At 46.7% G+C, this 24843-nt stretch overlaps 1 protein-coding gene across 1 annotated transcript in view; it reads left to right on the forward strand.

Moving 5' to 3' along the window:
• The window catches only part of CERS4 (ceramide synthase 4), a 44988-nt gene that overhangs the window by 8778 nt on the left and 11367 nt on the right, over positions 1–24843 (forward strand). The window contains exons 2-6 of the mRNA XM_033136773.1: positions 12671–12844; positions 17908–18025; positions 18799–18917; positions 21587–21644; positions 23582–23632. Of these exons, the coding sequence (XP_032992664.1) occupies positions 12671–12844; positions 17908–18025; positions 18799–18917; positions 21587–21644; positions 23582–23632 (520 nt within the window). The remainder of the gene's footprint in view (positions 1–12670; positions 12845–17907; positions 18026–18798; positions 18918–21586; positions 21645–23581; positions 23633–24843) is intronic.

Consider the following 24843-nt stretch of genomic DNA (forward strand, 5'->3'; position numbering starts at 1 on the left):
TAGGTGAGGAGCTGTTTAAGATTGGGTGGCTGTCTGTAGGCGATGAAAGGTCTTCCTCCAAGGTCACATATATTCTTATTAGTGACCTACAGCAATTTGCATAAACCCCTTCCAAATGTTGCTAAATTGGTTGCCACCCCCACGGCCTGCCGACAATTGGCAAGAGCCCATGGGTCCTTTGCAGAATTGAGGCCATAAAAATATTTATCCAAACAAATTCTGCGTCCGCATGCAATCTGTTTGTAGAATCTATTTCTGCCGTCTAGTTGTCAACTTCCATACCATGGTGGGTATATAATCCAAAAGTATTTGTTCCTCTGAAAATTGTAACTTTTTTGCGCATAATTGTACTTACATCGTCCAGCACTTTCTCGCGAAGCTTGGTGAATATAGGGCACTGTAAGAATATGTTTAAAAGAGACATTATCCTCATTAAATCTCCAGATAGTCCCTTTTTTTTTTTTACAAACGAGGTGGAATCCAATAGATTCTGAATATTATGTTCTGTTGCGTAAGTTGTGGTTGAAGAGCCGTCGATTCCATTGGTACTGATGCTAAAACACTTTCCTACTGTGTACGTAGCTCAGGGTTTCCCTAACTTGGGTCTCCAGCTGTTTTTTGCACTACAATCCCAATCATCCCTGCTAGCTTTCCTTTTCGGTTTCAGAAGATTTGTCCAATTGTTCCAATATGTCCGGAGGTCAAGCCTTTGGATAGGTCTAAAGGTTAGGGGTGGGGGTGGGGGAAATCTGGCTTGCTTTGAGGGAAGATGCACAACAGGAACTTCTGTGACTCATAGCTCAGCCTTCTAGTGACTAGCCTTTTGCCGAGAAGTGGAGACAGACCATAGGAAATATTCGACACGTCCCGGTATAAAAACAAGCCTAGAGCTGGCTGCAATCTACATATATAGAAAATTCTTTCCAGTAGCACCTTAGAGACCAACTGAGTTTGTTCTTGGTATGAGCTTTCGTGTGCATGCACACTTCTTCAGATACATGCACACGAAAGCTCATTTGTTGTTCTTGTTGTTCAGTCGTTCAGTCGTGTCCGACTCGTCGTGACCCCATGGACCAGAGCACGGCAGGCACGCCTATCCTTCACTGCCTCTCGCAGTTTGGCCAAACTCATGTTAGTAGCTTCGAGAACACTGTCCAACCATCTCATCCTCTGTCGTCCCCTTCTCCTTGTGCCCTCCATCTTTCCCAACATCAGGGTCTTTTCTATGGAGTCTTCTCTTCTCATGAGGTGGCCAAAGTACTGGAGCCTCAACTTCAGGATCTGTCCTTCTAGTGAGCACTCAGGGCCGATTTCCTTGAGAATGGATAGGTTTGATCTTCTTGCAGTCCATGGGACTCTCAAGAGTCTCCTCCAGCACCACAATTCAAAAGCATCAATTCTTCAGCGATCAGCCTTCTTGATGGTCCAGCTCTCACTTCATACCAAAGCTCATACCAAGAACAAACTCAGTTGGTCTCTAAGGTGCTACTGGAAAGAATTTTCTATTTTGTTTCGACTATGGCAGACCAACACGGCTACCCACCTGTAATCTACATATAGTTAGTTGCGAGTTGCACCCGTTCCCTAGCTAATTGCTTAAGCTTTTGCGAAAGTGTGGAATATGCAGAAGCATTCTAACTGCGTAGTGGGGTGTGCCGTTGATAGAGAATTGTTGTTGATTTATCTATTAAGAAATTTATGTGCTTCCCTATGATCTGGGCTGCTTTGGCACCCTAAACAATACAGAGTGTGGGTGTGGGTGGGTGGGTGGAAGTGCAAGATTAGCTGTTGCCTGAAATGAGTAAAGGATCTGCCAGTTCTGGAGAGATTATTGCGGAGATGGTTGCGTATGTCTGGGTGTTCTGGGGGTGGGAAGCAGTGGGAAGAGCTCGGGGCCTCCGTGCCTCGCTGGTGAATCAGAGATATTCAAGGAGGGGCTAACCCTGACGACTGTGCTCTCTGCCCAGTGCCAGATTTACGTGTAAGCTAAACAAGCTATGGCTTAGGGCCCCACTCTCTTGGGGGCCACCCAAAAAAATTAAACAAAAAAAAAAAACCCCACTGGATGTACATTTCCAAAATATAAGATTACACCAGGCATGTCCCAAGTCGGTTTTGGAAGCCTAATCTGGCCCACCGGTTGGCTTAAATCGAACCCTGTGGCGGTTTATTTCCTGGGGTAAAACCCTTAAAAATAAAAACACCCTCAAATACTTCAATCCTTAAAAAAAAAAGGTTTGGGGTAAAATCATAAAAAGGGTCAACAACTTTGGGTGGGCCTTTGGTCGGCCCTCACGGCCCTTCACTTCATCAAATCTGGCCCTCTTTTAAAAAAATGTTTGGGCACCACTGATGTAAGTCATGGGCCCTGCCTGCTAGCCTGCTCCCTCTAATATCACTGGTTTGCTCCTTTCTATATATAGGGTGCCTACATTCTGTATGGACTGGTCGCATTGCAACATAGGCAAATGGCTTGAGATACCTATGAGGTCCATAAATGACCATATAGCATAATCTCGACACAAAAAAACTGTGACACTTTGTTGTTGACAAAGGACAGCTGGACATACAGGTGAAGATAAAAAAATTAGAATATCGTGGAAAGGTTCGTTTCTTTCAGTAATTCAACTTAAAAGGTGAAACTAAACTAAACTCATGGCATGCAAAGCAAGAGATGCCAAGCCTTTGTTTGTTATAATTGTGATGATTGTAGCGTGCAGCTGGTGAGAACCCCAAATTAACAATCTCAACTTTGGGGTTTTCATCAGCTGCGTGCCATAACCATCACAATTATAGCAAGCAAAGGCTTGACATATCAGTTTATAGGGACGCGGGCGGCGCTGTGGGTTAAACCACAGAGCCTAGGGCTTGCTGATCAGAAGGTCTGCAGTTCGAATCCCCGCAATGACGGGGTGAGCTCCCGTTGCTCGGTCCCAGCTCCTGCCCACATAGCAGTTTGAAAGCACGTCAAAGTGCAAGTAGATAAATAGGTACCGCTCTGGCGGGAAGGTAAACGACGTTTCCGTGCGCTGCTCTGGTTCGCCAGAAGCGGCTTAGTCATGCTGGCCACATGACCCGGAAGCTGTACGCCGGCTCCCTCGGCCAGTAATGCAAGATGAGCGCCGCAACCCCAGAGTCGTCCGCAACTGGACCTAACAGTCAGGGGTCCCTTTACCTTTACCTTTAAGTACCATCTGTACTGTACAGATGGTGACAGCAGTCACGAAATTAGAAGACGCCTGCTTCTTGGGAGAAAAGCATTGACAAACCTAGACAGCATCTTAAAAAGCAGAGACATCACCTTGCCGACAAAGGTCCGTATAGTTAAAGCTATGGTTTTCCCAGTAGTGATGTACGGAAGTGAGAGCTGGACCATAAAGAAGGCTGATCGCCGAAGGATTGATGCTTTTGAATTATGGTGCTGGAGGAGACTCTTGAGAGTCCCATGGACTGCAAGAAGATCAAACTTATCCATCCTTAAAGAAATCAGCCCTGAGTGCTCACTAGAAGGACAGATCCTGAAGTTGAGGCTCCAGTACCTTGGCCACCTCATTAGAAGGGAAGACTCCCTGGAAAAGACCCTGATGTTGGGAAAGATGGAGGGCACAAGGAGAAGGGGACGACAGAGGATGAGATGGTTGGACAGTGTTCTCGAAGCTACTAACATGAGTTTGGCCAAACTGCAAGAGGCAGTGAAGGATAGGCGTGCCTGGCGTGCTCCGGTCCACGGGGTCACGGAGAGTCGGACACGACTGACCGACTGAACAACAACAACCATCTGTACATCATTTTCATAACATTTTCTTTAAGTGCACTGCATGCAGTAAAATCGATACCTTCCTTCCACAACCTTCCCCAGGATTCTAACTGAATATTATATCCAAAATCTTTAGCCCACCAACTCGATGATTCTAAGGCAGCCTCCTACAGAAGCAATTTTTTGCTCCTGGCCCCACCCTGGCTGTGGGAGAGGTCTCCGATCTAAATGACCGCAGCTGGGGAAAGATTGTTGAAGGAGATGGATCTTTGGGCAGATTTCTCTCCTGATTCTCCATCCTTTCGGTTCTCTCCTTTGCAAACCTCTCCTCCTTCCCAGACAGAGAGCGCAGCAGCCTTTGCCACCCGCAGGCCCTGCGGACGAGGCTAGAATTTATAGTGGCAAGGGAGCAAAAGAGGGAATCTGGCTGGCTGCCCCAACGAGTTGCTCTCCTTCTCTCTGGTGACAAAGGAAGGCTGAAGGGAGGGAGGGCATAGGCCCACGTCTTTGCTGCAAACAGTTTCTAGCACACAGATCTGTTTCCATGCAAACGCCCAAAGGTTTCCCAGCCGAACATGTTTGCAAAAGAAAAACCGTCCCCGCTTCTGGTGCTCACAAGACGAGCCCTGTCTGTGAGTTTCGCCAATTTCACTTCACTTTAAATTTGTGTGCCGCCTTTCCACAAGGCAAAACAAAATAAAAATGGATCCAATTTTGATCCAATTCTACAGAGGCATCATTGAAACTGTTCGCTGTAATTCTATAACAGCTTGGTACGGTACAGCCTCCAAGAGAGACAAGAAAAGGCTCCAACAAGCTGTAAGAATTGCAGAAAGGGTAATTGGTGTTAGCTTGCCTTCGATAGAGACAATTTATGCTACCCGAGTTAGGAAGAGAGCAGAGGGAATTGTAGCAGATCCTTTACATCCCGGTCATCATCTGCTTGATTCACTTCCATCTGGACGTCGCTACAGGACTTCATATACAAAATCGGCCAGGCACAAGAATAGTTTTTTCCCTTGTGCCATTAAATTGTTAAATTCGTAGTTGTATAGCTGAAGGGGAGGTAAATTATGGGTGGGGTTTCTTTGCTTCTTTGTATTGTGAGAGGAACAAGTGTCTGTATGTTTGCATTGCAATGTAGCCGAAACAAATTCCAAGTATGTTGGAAAATGTACTTGGCCAATAATAAATTATTCCTATTCCTAAAAAATAAAATAAAAAATTTCCTTCCAGTAGCACCTTAGAGACCAACTAAGTTTGTTCTTGGTATGAGCTTTCGTGTGCATGCACACTTCTTCAGATACCAAAGCAGTTGACAAGCTGAAGGAACAGCAAAACGCGCAGCCAGCATCACCACTTAATAACAGCTTGGTCCGATACGAGAAAAATCACGATAAAAACGTAACTTTGAAATTAAAAGCCTAGATCAACTAAAGCAATATTCAATAATCCGTTTGAATATAAAACAATGAAATCGAACCAGCAAGTAATAATTGAGCAGTTTACACTTAACGATTACAATATAGAATCACTAAAATATGATCGATAAAGATAACGTCAAGTCACAATGCATAAATTACCGCGAAGCGTGCAAAAAAAACCATGCCGGAAGGATCAAACTGAGAAACAAGGACACGCAGCTTGCAAAATTGATTTTTTTTAAAAGAAAATATCCCTGAACTCCTGCTATCCCTGAAATGAAGGAGCCTTGTGTCCCTTAAGAAGACACCGCGACCAGCTTGATTGCTTGACGTGCTCATGCAAATCTGAGCAACCTTCCATCGTATTCCTGAATTCGGCATTTGTACGGAGGAGGAGCGCGTTACAATAAGTTGGAGAAGTGAGGATTTCAAAGGCTGCCTGTTTTTCCCCCGGTGTGTGCGTTTTTTGGATGCAAGATAAGTCGGTTCCCCTTTAAACACGAACTGCACCCAATTTCTCCCCTCCAGCCTAATTCATTAGATGTGCGCAATGGAACTTTAGCAAGCAGGTGGTTAAGAAATGAAATTACGGGGTGCTCATGAGAAGCAAAGATTATTGTCTGTGATAAATGGAGTTAAACGTACGTCAAACTGGCACATACTTTTTGGCAGTTTAATGGGCTGTTTCCCAACTCATTGTGCCTCGCACATTTATATCTCAGAGGTCGATCAAGGTAGCCGAACCCCAAGCAGGTTGGTTTGCCTTCTCGTGAGTTGGCATCTCCTGGTGTGACTCAGAATCGTGCTCAAGGATGGGCACAATGAAAGCTCATCAGAATGGAGCCTTGGCAAGGGGTACGCAAGCATAAACGCACAAGCATTTATATCAGGGTCTTGGGTTCGAGTCCCACTCTGGGCAAGAGATTCCTGCATAGAAAGGGTTGGACTAGATGAGTCTTGGGGTCCCATCCAACTCTACAGTTCTGTGATAATGGAGCCTGAAAAATTGGGAATGTGGACACCCCTGAAGTGAGACATGGGCTGTCAATGTGCTGCAAAGTTCCGAAGATTTCAGACCTTCCAAGTGTCCTTATTTTCCAGCCACTGTGGGTGGCTTCCAGCAGAATATTAAAAACACGATAAAACATCAAACATTAAAAACTTCCCTAAACAGGGCTGCCTTCAGACGTCTTCTAAAAGTCAGAAAGTTGTGGGAGGGCGTTCTACAGGACAGGAGCCACCACCGAGAAGGCCCTCTGCCTGGTTCCCTGTAACCTCGCTTCTCGCAGGGAGGGAACCGCCAGGAGGCCCTCGGAGCTGGACTTCAGTGTCTGGGCTGGACGATGGGGAGTGGAGACGCTCCTTCAGATATACTGGGCCGTTTAGGGCTTTCAAGGTCAACACCAACACTTTGAATTGTGCTTGGAAACGTCCTGGGAGCCAATGTAGGTCTTTCAGGACCGGTGTTACATGGTCTCAGCGGCCACACCCAGTCCCCAGTCCAGCTGCCGCCCCGGTTTCTGATATGTCCTCGGAATGTCCCGCTTTTCCTTAGGAAAACATCGGAGAAATGTTGGGAGCGTGTGGAATAGGACGCCCCTATTTTCTTCGGAGAAGCGTTGGCAGGAATGTCTCTGCTTCTATTGGAGAAACGTCGGAGGGGGTGGAACAGGGTGTCCTTGTTTCCACCGGAGAAACGTCGGAGGGTGTTTTGATGGCAAGCGGGAGAAAGGGAAGCGAGTCCTGTACGCGCGTGGCCTTGCGTCAACCGATGCTCTCTGCCGAGTTCCAAAATAACGCTGGAAATTTGGAGCGAGGCCAGATGCGATGACTCAAGGCTCGGAAATCCAACTCAAAGGGAGACAGGCTGGAAACTTGATCCTCCCCCCATTCATGGAGATCAGCCTTCGCTGAGCTTTCGTGGCCCTGCCACCCACCCACCCACTCACCCTTGCCGACTGAATCACAACCGCGGGGGGAAATGTCAGGGGGTTGTGACGAGGAAAGCTTTGCTTTCCTGTCGGTGCAATTCCCAAAGAACGGAGCTGCTTGAGAGGAGCCTCACAGGCTGTTCTTTACTTTTGCATGAGTTGCTAGGCTGGGTGTTCGCTCTGAATGTAAAACAGTCGGGCTGCAGTTGCCTCTCACGCCTCTTCTTCTTTAGCGATCCCTCATAGCCAAGTAAGATTGTCTTCCACGAACACGGTTTTAAAAGTGAGTCCGTAAGCGACTGTGGAGGTCAATTCTGGATCCGCACGTCCTTCCACAGTGGGGACATAGGTTTCTGGGCGGGAGTTGGTCCCGGTGAGGGTTTGCCAAGCGTGCCTTCCTCTTAGCACGTTTCTCCCTCTCGTCCTGAGTTCGAGTGTCTGCAAAGCCCACGACACCTTTGGTAAAGGCTGTTCTCCAACTGGAGCGCTCGCAGACCAGTGTTTCCCAGTTGCCGGCGTTCTTTTTGGTCTCTAAACCTCTTTTGTTGACCACCAGCATTACGCTTTCCATTTTTAAGTTCGGAATAGAGGAGTTGCTTTGGAAGACGGTCATCAGGCATCCGCACAACATGACCAGTCCAACGAAGTTGATGTTGAAGAATCATTGCTTCGACATGGGTGATCTTTGCAGTGTTACCCCGGGTTACGCACTCGATCCGTTCCGGGTTGCGGTACGTAACGCGGGCTTGCGTATCACGAACGCACACAAAAAAACCCGGAAGTAGCACTGTTTGAGCGCTTCTGTGCATGCGCAAAGTGCGCAGAACGCTTCTGTGCATCCAGGGTTCACACGCGCTCCGGAAACACTTCTGGGTTGCGGGTGTTCGCAACTCGAATATCCGCAACATGGGGTGTGTGTAACCCAGGGTATTACTGTACACTGATATTAGTTCGCCTGTCTTCCCAAGTGATGTGTTTTTCGGAGACACCGTTGATGGAATCTTTCGAGGAGTTGGTAGATGGCGTTTATAAGTGGTCCATGTTTCACAAGCATGCAGTAAGGTTGGTGGTACAATACAGGTGAAACTCGAAAATTTAGAATATCGTGGAAAGGTTCGTTTCTTTCAGTAATTCAACTTAAAAGGTGAAACTAATATATGAGATAGATTCGTGACATGCAAAGTGAGGTGTGTCAAGCCTTTGTTTGTTATAATTCTGATGATTACGGCATGCAGCCGATGAGAACCCCAAATTAACAATTTCAACTTTGGGGTTTTCATCAGCTGCACGCCATAACCATCACAATTATAACAAGCGAAGGCTTGACCTATCTCGCTTTGCATGTCGTGAGTCTATCTCATATATTAAACTCCAGTAGCTAATGAAAACAATTGCTTACATAAATGGACTTTTCCGCGATATTCTAATTTTTCGAGTTTCACCTGTAGCTTTGTAAACAAGCATTTTCATTTCCCTGTGAATGTACGGCCAACCTCCTTTGTAGAAGTCTGTATCATGATATCGGTTCCATCTCTGCAAATTGTCCACCGTTTGCAGCTCAGGAAAGCAAGCTTCAGCCGTACCTTGGTCCTCAAACGTAATCCGTTCCAGAAGTCGGTTCGACTTCCGAAAACACTTTCAGAAACCAATGCGCGGCTTCCGGTGGGCTGCAGGAGCCTCATGCACTCAAGCAGAAGCCGCGTCAAGGCGTTCTGCTTCCAAAAAACGTTCGGAAACCGGAACACTTTCGGCGTTTGGGAGCCAAAACGTACAAGTAACAAGGCATTCGAGAACCAAGGTACGACTAAATAAAAAAAAATCCTTCCAGTAGCACCTTAGAGACCAGCTAAGTTTGTTATTGGGGACGCGGGTGGCGCTGTGGTCTAAACCACAGAGCCTAGGGCTTGCTGATCGGAAGGTCGGCGGTTCGAATCCCCGCAATGACGGGGTGAGCTCCCATTGTTCGGTTCCTGCTCCTGCCCACCTAGCAGTTCGAAAGTACGTCAAAGTGCAAGTAGATAGATAGGTACCGCTCCGGCGGGAAGGTAAACGGCGTTTCCGTGCGCTGCTCTGTTTAGCCAGAAGCGGCTTAGTCATGCTGGCCACGTGACCCAGAAGCTGTACGCCGGCTCCCTCGGCCAGCAAAGTGAGATGAGCGCCGCAACCCCAGAGTCATCCGCGACTGGACCTGATGGTCAGGGGTCCCTTTACCTTTAAATTTGTTATTGGTATGAGCTTTCGTTGCATGCACACTTCTTCAGATACCTTTGATTAGTAGCCTGTAGCATGCACACGAAAGCTCATACCAATAACAAACTTAGTTGGTCTCTAAGGTGCTACTGGACGGAATTTTTTTCATTTTGTTTTGACTACGGCAGACCAACACGGCTACCTACCTGTATCAAGGTATGACTGTACATGCTGAATTTTTTTATTTTTTGGTGTGGAGAGTGTTAAGAGATATTCAGGAGTCTTCCGGGAGTGGAAGTGACTGCAGCCGCCATTCATCTTTTCCGCCACCCCATTGATGATAAACGGAAACTTTTACCACCTCAAGGATGATAACCTGAAACAACACCAAGGTCTCAAGTTCAGTCCCCGTGTAGGGCAGCTGTATATTTCTGCATTGCAGGGGGTGGGATTAAATGATCCTCAGCGTCCCTTTAAATTCTATAATTCTGTGATTCCGTTATTCTTTTCCCAAGACTTAATAGCAACAATTCTCCCCGCTCCCGATTCTCTGTTGCAGTCTCCGTATGAAACGTTGTTTGTTGTTTCTCATGCATTGCGGCGTGTGCGTTGCAAACACGTCCGCTGGCGCCCGGAAGCCAGCTTGCAATTATAATTGCATTTAATACCGACAGGTGGGGGGGCCTTAGTTTTGTTTTCAAAGGAATAGCATTCAAATATTTAAATCTCCTGTTACAGGAGCTGGGCTTGTGTACAAACAGACTGCGGTGAAGTAAAGAACACAAGCTGTTTTTGCTATTTCAAATTATCAAGTGGGGGGGGTTGGCGGGGGGGGGGGTTGAAGATAAGAAATACATTAGCCTTTCTGCAAGGCGTTGGAAAGAGAGAGAAAGATGCATGTCTAGACAGAACCAGTGTACCATCCTTTGAAGTTGGGCTGAGGGATGCTTCTCTGAACACCAAACCTGAATTTTGCAGTTCTGGATTTCCTGATCTTGTTCCGATGGTGTTAAAAACCTCCATCGTTCCTCACCTTTTCCCGAGCGAGACTACTAAATGGCTCTTACTGCCATTCTTAAATCACCAGAAAGTTTCCCCCTGATGTTTAGTCGGTATCTCCTTTCACGTAACTCGAAGCCCTTGGTTTGAGTCCTACCTTCCAGGATCTTGCTCCATCTTCCCAAAATTTGGGAACCCCCCCTCCCAACATGTGCCAAACTGTTGCGGTTGTTTTGCAGCGGAAACCCTCCGTTCTGCAGCACCCCACAAACTGAGCAATTGGTACTCGTGCCTCGTAGCTATCACCCCAAACCCCAACATGGTCCAATTCGCTCCAAAACAGGGTCAAAGTGTGGCAACAGTTTTGCAGCCCAAACCAGATATATAGGGGAAACTCGAAAAATTAGAATATTGTGGAAAGGTTCGTTTCTTTCAGTGTTGTTGTTGTTGTTGTTGTTCAGTCGTTCAGTCGTGTCCGACTCTTCGTGACCCCATGGACCAGAGCACGCCAGGCACGCCTATCCTTCACTGCCTCCCGCAGTTTGGCCAAACTCATGTTAGTAGCTTCGAGAACACCGTCCAACCATCTCACCCTCTGTCGTCCCCTTCTCCTTGTGCCCTCCATCTTTCCCAACATCAGGGTCTTTTCCATGGAGTCTTCTCTTCTCATGAGGTGGCCAAAGTACTGGAGCCTCAACTTCAGGATCTGTCCTTCCAGTGAGCACTCAGGGCTGATTTCTTTGAGAATGGATAGGTTTGATCTTCTTGCAGTCCATGGGACTCTCAAGAGTCTCCTCCAGCACCATAATTCAAAAGCATCCATTCTTCGGCGATCGGCCTTCTTGATGGTCCAGCTCTCACTTCCGTACATTACTACTGGGAAAACCATAGCTTTAACTATACGGACCTTTGTCGGCAAGGTGATGTCTTTGCTTTTCAAGATGCTGTCTAGGTTTGTCATTGCTTTCCTCCCAAGAAGCAGGCGTCTTCTAACTTCGTGACTGCTGTCACCATCTGCAGTGATCATGGAACCCAAGAAAGTGAAATCTCTCACTGCCACCATTTCTTCCCCTTCTATTAGCCAGGAGGTGATGGGACCAGTGGCCATGATCTTAGTCTTTTTGATGTTGAGCTTCAGACCTTATTTTTCAGTAATTCAACTTAAAAGGTGAAACTAATATATGAGATAGACTCATGACATGCAAAGTGAGATGTGTCAAGCCTTTATTGGTTATAATTGTGATGATTATGGCGCACAGCTGATGTGAACCCCAAATTAACAATCTCAACTTTGGGGTTTTCATCAGCTGTGCGCCATAATCACCACAATTATAACAAGCAAAGGCTTGACATATCTCGCTTTTCATGCCATGAGTCTATCTCATATATTAAACTCCAGTAGCTAATGAAAACAATTGCTTACAGAAATGGACTTTTCCATGATATTCTAATTTTTTAAGTGTCACCTGCACAGCGGTACCTTGAGTCTCAAACACCTTGGTTCCTGGAAGTAAGTGTTCCGGTTTCCCCAAATGTTTTTCGGAAACCGAACGCCCGATGCAGCTGTCAGCTGTTGTTTCCGGGGCACCTGCACCAATCAGAAGCTGCGCCTCGGTTTCCGAACATTTCGGAAGTGAAACGGACTTCGGGAACGGATTAAGTTTGGCGCTTTTCTTTTTGCTATTTATTTTGTGTTTTTGTGGCTTTTACGGTTCATTTGTTTTTGGGACTGTGTGATTGATTGATTGATTGATTGACTGACTGACTGACTGACTGGTTGATTGTGTGACTGGGGAAATGGATAAAAGCCCCCCATCCAAACAATGACTATCATCAGTGCAGATAAGAAAAAATAATAATTTTAATCTTTATCATCTACAATACTGTGTTACTTATTTTATATTACCGTACATTGATTATTGCTTTCATTTTATGGATCAATGGTTCTCGTTCGATAGTAAAATTCATGTTAAACTGCTGTTTTAGGGCTTGTTTTTAAAAGTCTGGAACGGATTGATCCGTTTTGCGTGACTTTCTATGGGAATGCGTGCCTTGGTTTCGGAACACTTTGGTTTTTTAACAGACTACCAGAACGGATTAAGTTTGAGAACCAAGGTACCACTGTATGTGAAAATATTGACTTTCAAGTTTCCCAATGGGGTGGAGGTATGCCCTGAAGGCATTCAGGAAATATATCAATATATATATTTCCTCTGTAAAGATAAGCAGTGAACTTCGTGGCCAAATGGGGAGTTGAACCCTGCTTTCCCAGATCTGACGCTCTAACCACTACACCACGCTGCCTCGCCACCTATTTTTCCCGTTGTCTCCCTCTCACCTCGTCCTCTTTTTTCCTCTCCTGCCGCCAGGATGGTGCTACCAGTGACCGAATGGATTTGGCGCCACGAATACTGGCTCCCTCCGGGTATTACCTGGGAGGACATGAAGGAGACAGAAGAGATCAGCTACCCTCAGCCCCGACACCTCTTGCTGAGCCTGCCGTTGGCCCTCCTGCTTGTGGTGATCCGCTTCTTCTTCGAAAGGTACGTTAAATCGATGCAAGCTCTGACGAGCCTCCATGTCCAGGGGTAGCCTACCTCTAAATACTGGTTTTTGGGGGTAGAGGGAGAAAACTGGCGGCAGAATATTGTTACCTTTGCACCTTGTTTGTGACATCCAGCTGAAGGTCACTGGGGGGGAAAGGTCCCTGAATCATTTTATTAGGATAAAAAAAAGGTGAAGGTAAAGGACCCCTGACAGTTAAGTCGAGTCGCGAACAACTCTGGGGTTGCGGCGCTCATCTCGCTTTGCTGGCCGAAGGAGCCGACGTATGTCCACAGACAGATTTTCCGGGTCATGTGGCCAGCATGACTAAACCAGAGCAGCGCACGGAAACACCGTTTACCTTCCCGCCATATTGGTACCTATTTATCTACTTGCACTTTGACCTTCCCGCCAGATTGGTACCTATTCATCTACTTGCACTTTGACCTTCCCGCCAGATTGGTACCTGTTTATCTACTTGCACTTTGACCTTCCCGCCAGATTGGTACCTATTCATCTACTTGCACTTTGACCTTCCCGCCAGATTGGTACCTATTCATCTACTTGCACTTTGACCTTCCCGCCAGATTGGTACCTATTTATCTACTTGCACTTCGAACTGCTAGGTTGGCAGGAGCAGGGACCGAGCAACAGGAGCTCACCCCATCGTGGCCCATATGAACCGCCGACCTTCTGATCTAATAATAATAATTTATTTATACCTGCCCATCTGGCTGGGTTTCCCCAGCCACTCTGGGCGGCTTCCAGCCAAATATTAAAATACAGTGATTCATCAAATATTAAAAGCTTCCCTAAACAGGGCTGCCTTCAGATGTCTTCTAAAAGTCAGATAGTTGTTTATTTCCTTGACATCTGATGGGGGAGCGTTCCACAGGGCAGGCACCACCACTGAGAAGGCCCTCTGCCTGGTTCCCTGTAACCTCGCTTCTTGCAGGGAGGGAACCGCCAGAAGGCCCTCGGAGCTGGACCTCAGTGTCCGGGCCGGACAATGGGGGTGGAGACGCTCCTTCAGGTATACTGGGCTGAGGCCGTTTAGGGCTTTAAAGGTCAGCACCAACACTTTGAATTGTGCTGGGAAACGTCCTTGGAGCCAATGTAGGTCTTTCAAGACCGGTGTTATGTGGCCTTGGTGGCTGCTCCCAGGCACCCCCGCGATAAATCTGTAGGACAAGCATGGTCTACACGGGCTGGCAGTGGGTCTTTCGTCCCCCCCCCTTTTTAATTATCTTTATTGTTTTAAAATGAAGACGTTTATAGTAAAGAAAAAAGAAGAAACAAGCAAACGACAAACAAATTACAAACAAACAAACACACAAACACACTAAAAGACTATACAAAATAACTACAATATCAGAATCAGCAAGGTTAATATAACAAACATCATTTATACACCTAACAATACAATTAATTGTGATACTTATGACAAAAAAAATTAAAAACGACTTTCAATTATTCTCACTGTACTTTATCTATTAATTACCTTGAACCGTTGGATACTTTTTGTATATTTTCTTTATATATTCCTGCCAATTCTTATTTATATAATACAAGGGTCAGTCTAGTTCTGCCAAGAGGTTCCCTTTTATACCATAATTTTTTAAATATTCTTTTAAAGTTCTCCATCCCTTACAGACTGTTGGTATTGCTTGCCCCCTCATCCTTCCTGTCGCTTTTGCTAGCTGCAGGTATTCTGCCATCTTTCAGAGCACTTTTTTTAACTTCTGAAGGCCTCTGACGGAGCCCCAAAACACCCCTGCAGGAGTCCCTGTGACAAGCCCTCTTCTTCACGACCCGGTTTTTTATCTCAAGAGTTTGCAAAAGGTGAAATTACGGCTTTTGTGGGCATCCGGATTCCAAAGTGATGCTCGCAGGGATTGCAGAACCTTTGGAGCGAAAGTTTGGTTAACCGACAGCATTCCTGAACATTCCTGGCATATGCGAGGTCGTGCCACAGCTTGCTCTCTGTGACTTCCGCAAGGCACGGATAGCCAAGCGTTCCTGAACTGCTTATCTCCTCCAGCACCTTTACCTTTACCTTTGTTGTTGTTGTTGTTCAGTCGTGTCCGATTCTTCGTGACCCCATGGACCAGAGCACACCAGGCACTCCTGTCTTCCACTGCTTCCTGCAGTTTGGCCAAACTCATGTTAGTAGCTTTGAGAACACCGTCCAACCATCTCGTCCTCTGTGGTCCCCTTCTCCTTGTGCCCTCCATCGTTCCCAACATCAGGGTCTTTTCCAGGGAGTCTTTTCTTCTCATGAGGTGGCCAAAGTACTGGAGCCTCAACTTCAGGATCTGTCCTTCCAGGGAGCACTCAGGGCTGATTTCTTTAAGGATGGAGAAGTTTGATCTTCTTGCAGTCCATGGGACTCTCAAGAGTCTCCTCCAGCACCATAATTCAAAAGCATCAATTCTTCGGCGATCAGCCTTCTTTATGGCCCAGCTCTCACTTCCGTACATCACTACTGGGAAAACCATAGCTTTAACTATACGGACCTTTGTCGGCAAGGTGATGTCTTTGCTTTTTGAGATGCTGTCTAGGTTTGTCATTGCTTTTGTCCCAAGAAGCAGGCATCTTCTAATTCCGTGACTGCTGTCACCATCTGCAGTGATCATGGAGCCCAAGAAAGTGAAATCTCTCCCTGCCTCCATTTCTTCCCCTTCTATTTGCCAGGAGGTGATGGGACCAGTGGCCATGATCTTAGTTTTTTTGATGTTGAGCTTCAGACCATATTTTGCGCTCTCCTCTTTCACCCTCATTAAAAGGTTCTTTAATTCCTCCTCACTTTCTGCCATCAAGGTTGTGTCACCAGCATATCTGAGGCTGTTGATATTTCTTCCGGCAATCTTAATTCCGGTTTGGGATTCATCCAGTCCAGCCTTTCGCATGATGAATTCTGCATATAAGTTAAATAAACAGGGAGACAATATACAGCCTTGTCGTACTCCTTTCCCCAATATTGAACCAATCAGTTATTATATATCCAGTTATAACTTACACACACATACTAATTAAACACCACAAATCCCTATCGAAGTGCAGATCAAGGCAGTCTTTATCTCCCAGTTAAAACAAGTCCTCATTAAACCCTAATCTTACTAAACATTTAATACCTTTGTCTTCATTAGCTACTGGAGTTTAATATATGAGATAGACTCATGACATGCAAAGCGAGATATGTCAAGCCTTTATCTGTTATAATAGTGATGATTATGGCGTACGGCTGATGAGAACCCCAAAGTTGAAATTGTTCCTCACCTGGAGTACTGTGTCCAGTTCTGGGCACCACAGTTCAAGAAGGATACGGACAAGCTGGAAGGTGTCCAGAGGAGGGCAACCAAAATGGTCCAAGGCCTGGAAACGATGCCTTAGGAGGAACGGCTTAGGGATCTGGGTATGTTTAGCCTGGAGAAGAGAAGGTTAAGGGGACAGGATGCTAGACTTAGGTTCTCAAGGGTGGATGGGGATTGGAACCAAGTTCTCTCCAACCCAAGTCTTTCGCTCTAGATTGCCTCTGAGCATCTGCAGAGCGCCTTTTCTCTTTTGCAACTTGTGGGCGCTGGACTGGATCCATCCGGCAACCTCACACCCTCATCTTCTAAGCTGCGACAGCCTGCCTTTAGGCATTGCTAAATTGCTTCTCTGTAAGCACAGCCGGTCTCTGGGGCATCAGGGTTTAAAAGAAGAGCCAAATGAGTATTTATTGATGAGCTGGCTCCAAAAAGGTAGATCTTCGCTCTCGAGAGATAATTGCTCCATTACAGAGCGACTGCTTTACAGGCAAAAACGGGTTTCAGGAGTGAGGAATATCGAGAGTTTTCTGGAAACGGCTTTGGGCATGTGAAAGGGGACAGAATTATAGAGCTGTTAGAGACCCCAAATATCATCGCCCAACGCAGGAGTCTCAGCCAAAGTGTTATGTACTGAGCTGAATAGGATCCAAACTGCAGCAGTCTGATTGGTCCTAGAACAATAGGATTGAGATTGCAGCAGTCTGACTGGTCCCAGAACAATAGGATTGAGATTGCAGCAGTTTGACTGGTCCCAGAACAATAGGATTGAGATTGCAGCAGTCTGATTGGTCTGCAGGAGCCACCCAATCCAGCTCCAGGTGGAAGTGAATCCGCACTCTGATTGGCATACAGGAGTATCCCGGAATTAGCCAATCACGCTATTTTAATTTTTTTTATAAAAAAAAATTTGTGTGTTTTTATACTGTGAACAAGCCCTGTAATCCTCTGGCAGAGGGCAGCATTCCCGTTTAATTAACGGAACGCTGTGGTCTAAACCACCGAGCCTCTTGGGCCTGCCGATCGGAAGGTCGGCAGTTCGAATGCCCACGACGGAGTGAGCTCCCGTTGCTCGGTCCCAGCTCCTGCCAACCTAGCAGTTCGAAAGAACGCTGGCACAAGTAGATAAATAGGTACTGCTGTGGCGGGAAGGTAAACGGCGTTTCCGTGCGCTCTGGCTTCCGTCACGATGTCCCGTTGCGCCAGAAGCGCTTTAGTCCTGCTGGCCGCATGACCCGGAAAGCTGTCTGCGGACAAACGCCGGCTCCCTCGGCCTGAAAGCGAGATGAGCGCCGCAGCCCCCTAGTCACCTTTGACTGGACTTAACCGTCCAGGGGTCCTTTACCTATACTTGTGACGACAGCAAGGAAGCCTCGTTCCACCTGTAGTGGCTCCAGTGGTAAGTGGCTGACAAGCAGTGTTTGACCCCAAGTGGCCTTCTGTTCCTTTTCCTGGCATCTTGTCACCAAACCCAGGCAGAGAACAACCAGCGTGGTGTAGTGGTTAAGAGCGGTGGACTCGTAATCTGGGGAACCGTGTTCGCGTCCCCGCTCCTCCACATGCAGCTGCTGGGTGACCTTGGGCTAGTCACACTTCTCTGAAGTCTCTCAGCCCCACTCACCTCACAGAGTGTTTGTTGTGGGGGGAGGAAGGGAAAAGGAGAATGTGAGCCGCTTTGAGATTCCTTCGGGTAGTGATAAAGCGGGATATCAAATCCAAACTCCTCTTCTTCTTCTTCTTCTCCTCTGCAGGATCGTCGCTCTTCCGCTGAGCAGAAAAATGGGACTGAGGGAGAAAGTACGAAGGAAAGCTCCTCCGAACCCCGTCCTGGAAGCTTTTTACACTGCGCAAGGGAAATGCCCCAAAGAGGTGAGTGGCTCCAGAAGTCTTTGGTACTAGGTCCTGTTGCATCCTAGAGGGAGGGCTGTTTTTCTCCTGCCAGATTTGCTATTCTTCAGCCGCTAAACAAAGTGGAATGTGAATGAACCACACCAGCATTTAGGTTAAACACCTCCCCTCCGAAAAAGAGAAATAATAATAATAATAATAATAATAATAATAATAATAATAATAATTACTTATACCTCGCCCATCTGAATATTTTTCTGGTTTTCCTCTTCTAAAAGCCCTGTTTTTTTGAGGATCAGCTAAAAGTTTTGCAGCTTTTTTGCAAAGGGAAAAGCCCTGTTTTTTTGAGGATCAGCTAAAGGTTTTGCAGCTTTTTTGCAAAGGGAAAAGCCCTGGTTTTTTTGAGGATCAGCTAAAAGTTTTGCAGCTTTTTTGCAAAGGGAAAAACCCTGTTTTTTTTTTTGAGGATCAGCTAAAATTTTTGCAGCTTTTTTTTTTTTGCAAAGCTGCAAAACTTTTAGCTGATCCTCAAAAAAACCAAAGCTTTTAGAGGAGGAAAACCAGAAAAAAATCTTGTTTCCTCCTCTAAAAACGAGGTGCGCCCTATGTAGCGAGAAATGCGGTACATCTATTCCCACTGTAACAAAACTGGCAGTGATCCTCCAGAGCTGTTGAGCATTTTTTAGCAAGCAAAGGTTGAGATTTTTTTATGTTTTTTGTTTTTTTTTAGATGGGGGAGGGGAGGGTTTCCCGTGATCTACTGCGACCTACCTGTTCCCCGGCCTCTTTTTCAGGGTGAGCTCATCGGTCTGGCCAAGCAGTGCGACTTGCAGCCCAGGCAGGTGCAGAGATGGTTTCGATATCGCCGTAACCAGGACCGGCCCAGCTTGACCAAGAAGTTCTGCGAAGCCAGGTGAGGAACATCAAAACGCGCACTCTTGTCTTAGAAGGAATTGTGTTGCTCTTCTTCCACCTTGTGGCTATAAGAACTCCCGCTGCCGCTGTTGCATACAGGGGAAAAAAATCTTTACATTTTTTTGGAATACATTTCCATTTTTGGAAATGGACTTGGAAGAAGAAATACTTGGATTGTTTTTATGATATTGTGTCGGGAAAATACGGTATATCCCCATCACGGGGATTCGAACCGCTGACCTTCTCAGTGGTTCCTGCGCACAATGTCCTTACTATCTGCCAAGGCCACAATAAAAACTAGGTTGTGGGACATCGAGCACCAAGAACTCATAGAGGCTGCAGGCAAAACATGTTCCCCTCTTTATTTTCATCTTCCGTGGGCACACGAAACAAATTGTCATTATCTTGATTTTCTACTGAACCCCCCCCCCCCCCAGAAAGAAGGGCTTTTTCGTTGGCCAGGTTCAATGCAAATCCATCGAACCTCCTATGGGGAAGGTTCTCAGGCAGGGTGGAGGGCGAGAGGATTGGTCCATGCGATGACCACCAGGTGGAAAGCCTTGTTCATATGGTTTTTCACTGCAAACTTTACGACGATCTCCGCCACCAATTACTGGACCAGCTCTGTATCCCTAGAAGGAGACCAGAGCGGGAAGCCTTGCATTTCCTACTAAAGGGGACTGACCAGGAGCTTACCAAATTGGTAGCTCAATACCTGCATTTGCTCTTTTCTCTTCGTAATATTCTGCAGCCGTCTGAGTTATCAGGAGTCCCAGAGATGTGATCGTGGACAGCGGAGTCTTGCCTCTTTTTTTTCTAACATAGTCTGTGCCATTGTGAAAGTATTAATCCGCTTCTGTTTTCTATGTATGTTTGTTTGTTTGATGCCAATAAAAGGTGGATGGATGGATGGTTTAGACCACAGCGCCACCCGCATCCCTATTCTCATTCCTGTGGGAAATCAAAACCCCAAGGGTAAAGTAATTATCCGCTTTAGAAATAAACCCATATTAAAGGGCAGGGATTGGGAACTTTCCTAATCATGCCTTATTTGCATTATTATAATCATTTGGCAGTCCACTTTAAAGCGATTGCTGAAGCGTTCAGATGCTTAAAGAAAAGGGTTTTGGTAACAGACTGTTCTAGGACAGCGTTAGCAATTTTTGCATTTGGTAAGGATGAGATAAAGCACGATTGAAATGTTCCAACGTCTTGGGTCACACGGAAGCAGCACAAACTGTTCAGGAGAACATTTAGCCAAAATATGCATCTGAAGAAGTGCGCGTACACGCGAAAGCTTATACCAAGAACAAACTTAGCTGGTCTCTAAGGTGCTACTGGGACGTGGGTGGCGCTGTGGGTTAAACCACAGAGCCTAGGGCTTGCCGATCAGAAGGTCAGCGGTTCGAATCCCCGCAATGACGGGGTGAGCTCCCGTTGCTCGGTCCCTGCTCCTGCCAACCTAGCAGTTCGAAAGCACGTCAAAGCGCAAGTAGATAAATTGGTCCCGCTCCAGCGGGAAGGTAAATGGCATTTCCGTGCACTGCTCTGGTTCGCCAGAAGCGGCTTAGTCATGCTGGCCACATGACCCGGAAGCTGGACGCCAGCTCCCTCGGCCAGTAAAGCGAGATGAGCGCCGCAACCCCAGAGTCGTCCGCGACTGGGCCTAATGGTCAGGGGTCCCTTTACCTTAAAGCTACTGAAGGTAATGGGGCCCTTTCTATGTCCAGCTGTCCTTTGTCAACAACAAATTGCCGCTGTTTTTTATGTTGAATATATGCTATATGGTAATTTATGGACCTCCTAGGTATCTCAAGCCATTTGCCACTGTTGTTGTATGTAGGTTTTATTTTATATTTTAGAAATGTACATCCAGGTGTTGTTTTTTCCCTTTAATTTTTTTTTTGGGGGGGGCCCAAGGGAGTGGAGCCCTAAGGTATAGCTTGTTTAGCTTAGACCTAAATCCGGCACTGAATGAGACAAAACATGTATCTGAATTAGGAATGTGGGTGAAACTCAATTCAATGCGCATTCTAAGCCCAACCTTTTTAAATATGCACTTTCCCCCCAAAAGATATACGGACTTGAAACGCAGCCGTCTTTCCAAAATTCACGCTTCCCAGAATTTTTGCAGTGCAGATCTCCAGGCAGGTAACCTGCACAAAAGTAATTCTACTACCCTGTTTCTCCTAAAATAAGACATAGCCATAAAATAAGCCATAGCAGGATTTCTATGCATTTGCGAAATATAAGCCGTTCCCCGAAAATAAGCCATACCCCGAAAATAAGCCATAGTGACGTGGTACCTCCCATTAAAACAGCCTGGAGAGGCATGGCTATGCAGCGTACCGATGCGACGTGGTTAAAATAAGACATCCCCTGAAAATAAGCCATACTGTGTTTTGTTGAGGGGGAAAAAATATAAGACGGTGTCTTATTTTAGGAGAAACACGGTAGGAAAAAGTGTGCGTAACAAAACAAAACAAAATCCACACATTAGCCAAGTTAGCATATAAAAATGTGTCCTGTTAGACAAAACTGCTTTGTGGAATTTTGGGAGAACTCAAGTTGTATCCAGTGGACTCTTGTTTGCTTTTAGTCCGACTTTGTCCTGCTCTCGAATCCTGACCTCACACGTCTGCCCTGATTTTTCTTATTCCCTTCCAGCTGGAGGTGTACGTTTTACTACACGGCGTTTTGCACCGGTTTGGCAGTCCTTCACGACGTGAGTTCCAACAACACTACACTTTTCAGTTTCGTAGCTCCTTATACAAAAGGCAGCCTGCTGTCTCCGGTGCCCAAACTGTAGTCGGACCGCAGTGACCCGAAGCTCAGTCCAGACAGTGCCGTCACAACGCACGTGGATGCAAAAAAGGGGGAATTTCCCCCTTTCTGCGGCTTTTTTTCGGCGGGGGGGTGGTGGCCAGCGAGGAGGGGGTGTCATGCCAGTGACAACTGTGACACCCCCCTCGCTGTCCCACACCCCCCCCCCCGAAAAAAGCGGCGGAAAGGGGAAAAAGAGAAGCAGAACAGGCGCTTGGATGCGCCTGCTCTGCTTCCTTCCCCCCCCCAGCAGTTTTTTTCGGCGGGGGGTGGGCCAGCGAAGAGGGGGTGTCATGCCAGTGACAAGTGTGATACCCCCCCTCACTGTCCTGCCCCCTCACCGAAAAAAGCGGCGGAAAGGGGAAAAAGAGAAGCAGAACAGGCGCTTGGATGCCAGCGTGACACCCCCTCCTCGCTGGCCCACCCCCCCGCCGAAAAATAGCCGCTGGAAGGGGGAAAAGGCGACATGCCTCCATTCGGGGCCGCCCGGCAGGGCGGGGTGGGAGGGGCCGGCCAAAGTGTCAACCCCCTCTCCCCTGGAACTACAGGCGGCCCGCCCCCCCTTGCGACGCCCCAGAGTCCAGATAACAAAGAGGCGCTGTGAACGGGCTGCTTTTAAGAAAGAACCCGGGGGAAATTTGCGGAACTCGTGAAGGAAATTTTGTAAAAATATCTTGAAACACTAGCAGATTACAGCAGACGCTCGGGTTGCGAACACGATCCGTGCGGGAGGCGCGTTCTCAACCCGCAGTGTTCGCAACCTGAGCATGACGCAACTCGACGCTTCTGTACATGCGCAAAGCGCGATTTAGTGTTTCTGCGCATGCGCGAGCACCGACACCCGGAAGTAACCCATTCTGTTACTTCCGGATTCGGCGCGTTGTGCAACCCGAAATCGCACAACCTGAAGCGGCCGTAGCCTGAGTTATGACTGTATTAGAATAATCAGAGAAAGATAAATAAAATGAAATAAGACAGAAGGGGGAAATAAAAGCCTAAAGGGATATTTCAGTTATGCAGTCGAATAGGGGGAATTTTAACGAACCACGGAAGGTGGGGGAAGGGAAGTCGCGGATAACGAGGTGATATTAATAATGATGTATTTGTTGTAAAATTGAAAACTATAAATGGAATGTGTTGGACCCCATGGACCAGAGCACGCCAGGCACGCCTATCCTTCACTGCCCCTCGCAGTTTGGCCAATCTCATGTTAGTCGCTTCAAGAACACTGTCCAACCATCTCGTCCTCTGTCGTCCCCTTCTCCTTGTGCCCTCCATCTTTCCCAACATCAGGGTCTTTTCCAGGGAGTCTTCTCTTCTCATGAGGTGGCCAAAGTACTGGAGCCTCAACTTCAGGATCTGTCCTTCTAGTGAGCACTCAGGGCTGATTTCCTTCAGAATGGATAAGTTTGATCTTCTTGCAGTCCATGGGACTCTCAAGAGTCTCCTCCAGCACCACAATTCAAAAGCATCCATTCTTCGGCGATCAGCCTTCTTGATGGTCCAGCTCTCACTTCCATACATTACTACTGGGAAAACCATAGCTTTAACTATACGGACCTTTGTCGGCAAGGTGATGTCTTTGCTTTTTAAGATGCTGTCTAGGTTTGTCATTGCTTTTCTCCCAAGAAGCAGGCGTCTTCTAATTTCCGTACCTATAATACCCAGTAAAAAAGCTTCTGGTTTTTTAACAAATGTATATTTCAACATTTTCCTCACTTCATTATATATCATGTCCCAGTAAGCTTTTACCTTCTTGCTGCCAACCCTTTTCCTATGGGGCATGTGGGACGGTGGAGAGATGTGCAATTGTTCTTACAGGTTTTTGTCTCCTTGCAGAAACCCTGGTTCTGGGACCACCGCGAGTGTTGGGTCAGGTATCCACAGCAGGTAAGCAGCCGGGAAATTCCAACAGCAATCTGTGAGTTTTAATAATAATAATAATAATAATAATAATAATAATAATAATAATAATAATTGTCCGGATGCTACACACACAGATAAGGTGTGCGGAACGACACGAAACTGAAACCCGTTCAGCCTTTCCGAGCGTGAAATTGGCAAGAGACTTGAAACTTGGGGTTTTTTACGCCTGAGGTGCTTGAGAATATTAAGTGGCACTTGCCCAGGACTCTACAATGGGTCTAACCGTGCCAGCCTTACCAGCCCCGAGCGTGGGGCATTCTGCATGTGAGTACTGCAGAGCCTCCTTCGAAAACACAATGAAAACAATGCCTTATGAGGAACGGCTTAGGGAGCTGGGTATGTTTAGCCTAGAGAAGAGAAGGTTAAGGGGTGATATGATAGCCGTGTTCAAATATATCAAAGGATGTCATATAGAGGAGGGAGAAAGGTTGTTTTCTGCTGCTCCAGAGAAGCGGACACGGGGCAATGGATTCAAACTACAAGAAAGAAGGTTCCACCTAAACATTAGGAAGAACTTCCTGACAGTAAGACCTGTTGGACAGTGGGATTTTCTGCCAAGGAGTGTGGTGGAATCTCCTTCTTTGGAGGTTTTTAAGCCGAGGCTTGACAGCCATCTGTCAGGAATGCTTTGATGGTGTTTCCTGCTTGGCAGGGGGTTGGACTGGATGGCCCTTGGGGTCTCTTCCAACTCTAGGATTCTATGATTCTATGAAGGTGTGCGGAACGACACGAAACTGAAACCCGTTCAGCCTTTCCGAGCGTGAAATTGGCAAGAGACTTGAAACTTGGGTTTTTAACGCCCGAGGTGCTTGAGAATATTAAGGGCCACTTGCCCAGGATTCTACAATTCTACCTTGCCAGCCTTACCAGCCCCGAGCGTGGGGCATTCTGCATGCGAGTTCTGCAGAACCTCCTTCGAAAACACAGCAAGGTTCCAGTCCTCATGGTTCCGAATTAAAGGACGTAAAGAACTTGGGAAGCTGTCTTAGACTAAGCCAGGCCACCCAGCTCCGTATAGCCAGCACTGACTGCTGGCGGTTTGTGCAGGTTTCAGGCAAATCTATTATTATTATTATTAGCTACAGGTGAAACTCGAAAAATTAGAATATCGTGGAAAAGTCCATTTATGCAAGCAATTGTTTTCATTAGCTACTGGAGTTTAATATATGAGATAG

Source organism: Lacerta agilis, chromosome 18 (assembly GCF_009819535.1).
Source record: "Lacerta agilis isolate rLacAgi1 chromosome 18, rLacAgi1.pri, whole genome shotgun sequence".
NCBI classification, from domain to species: Eukaryota; Metazoa; Chordata; class Lepidosauria; order Squamata; family Lacertidae; genus Lacerta; species Lacerta agilis.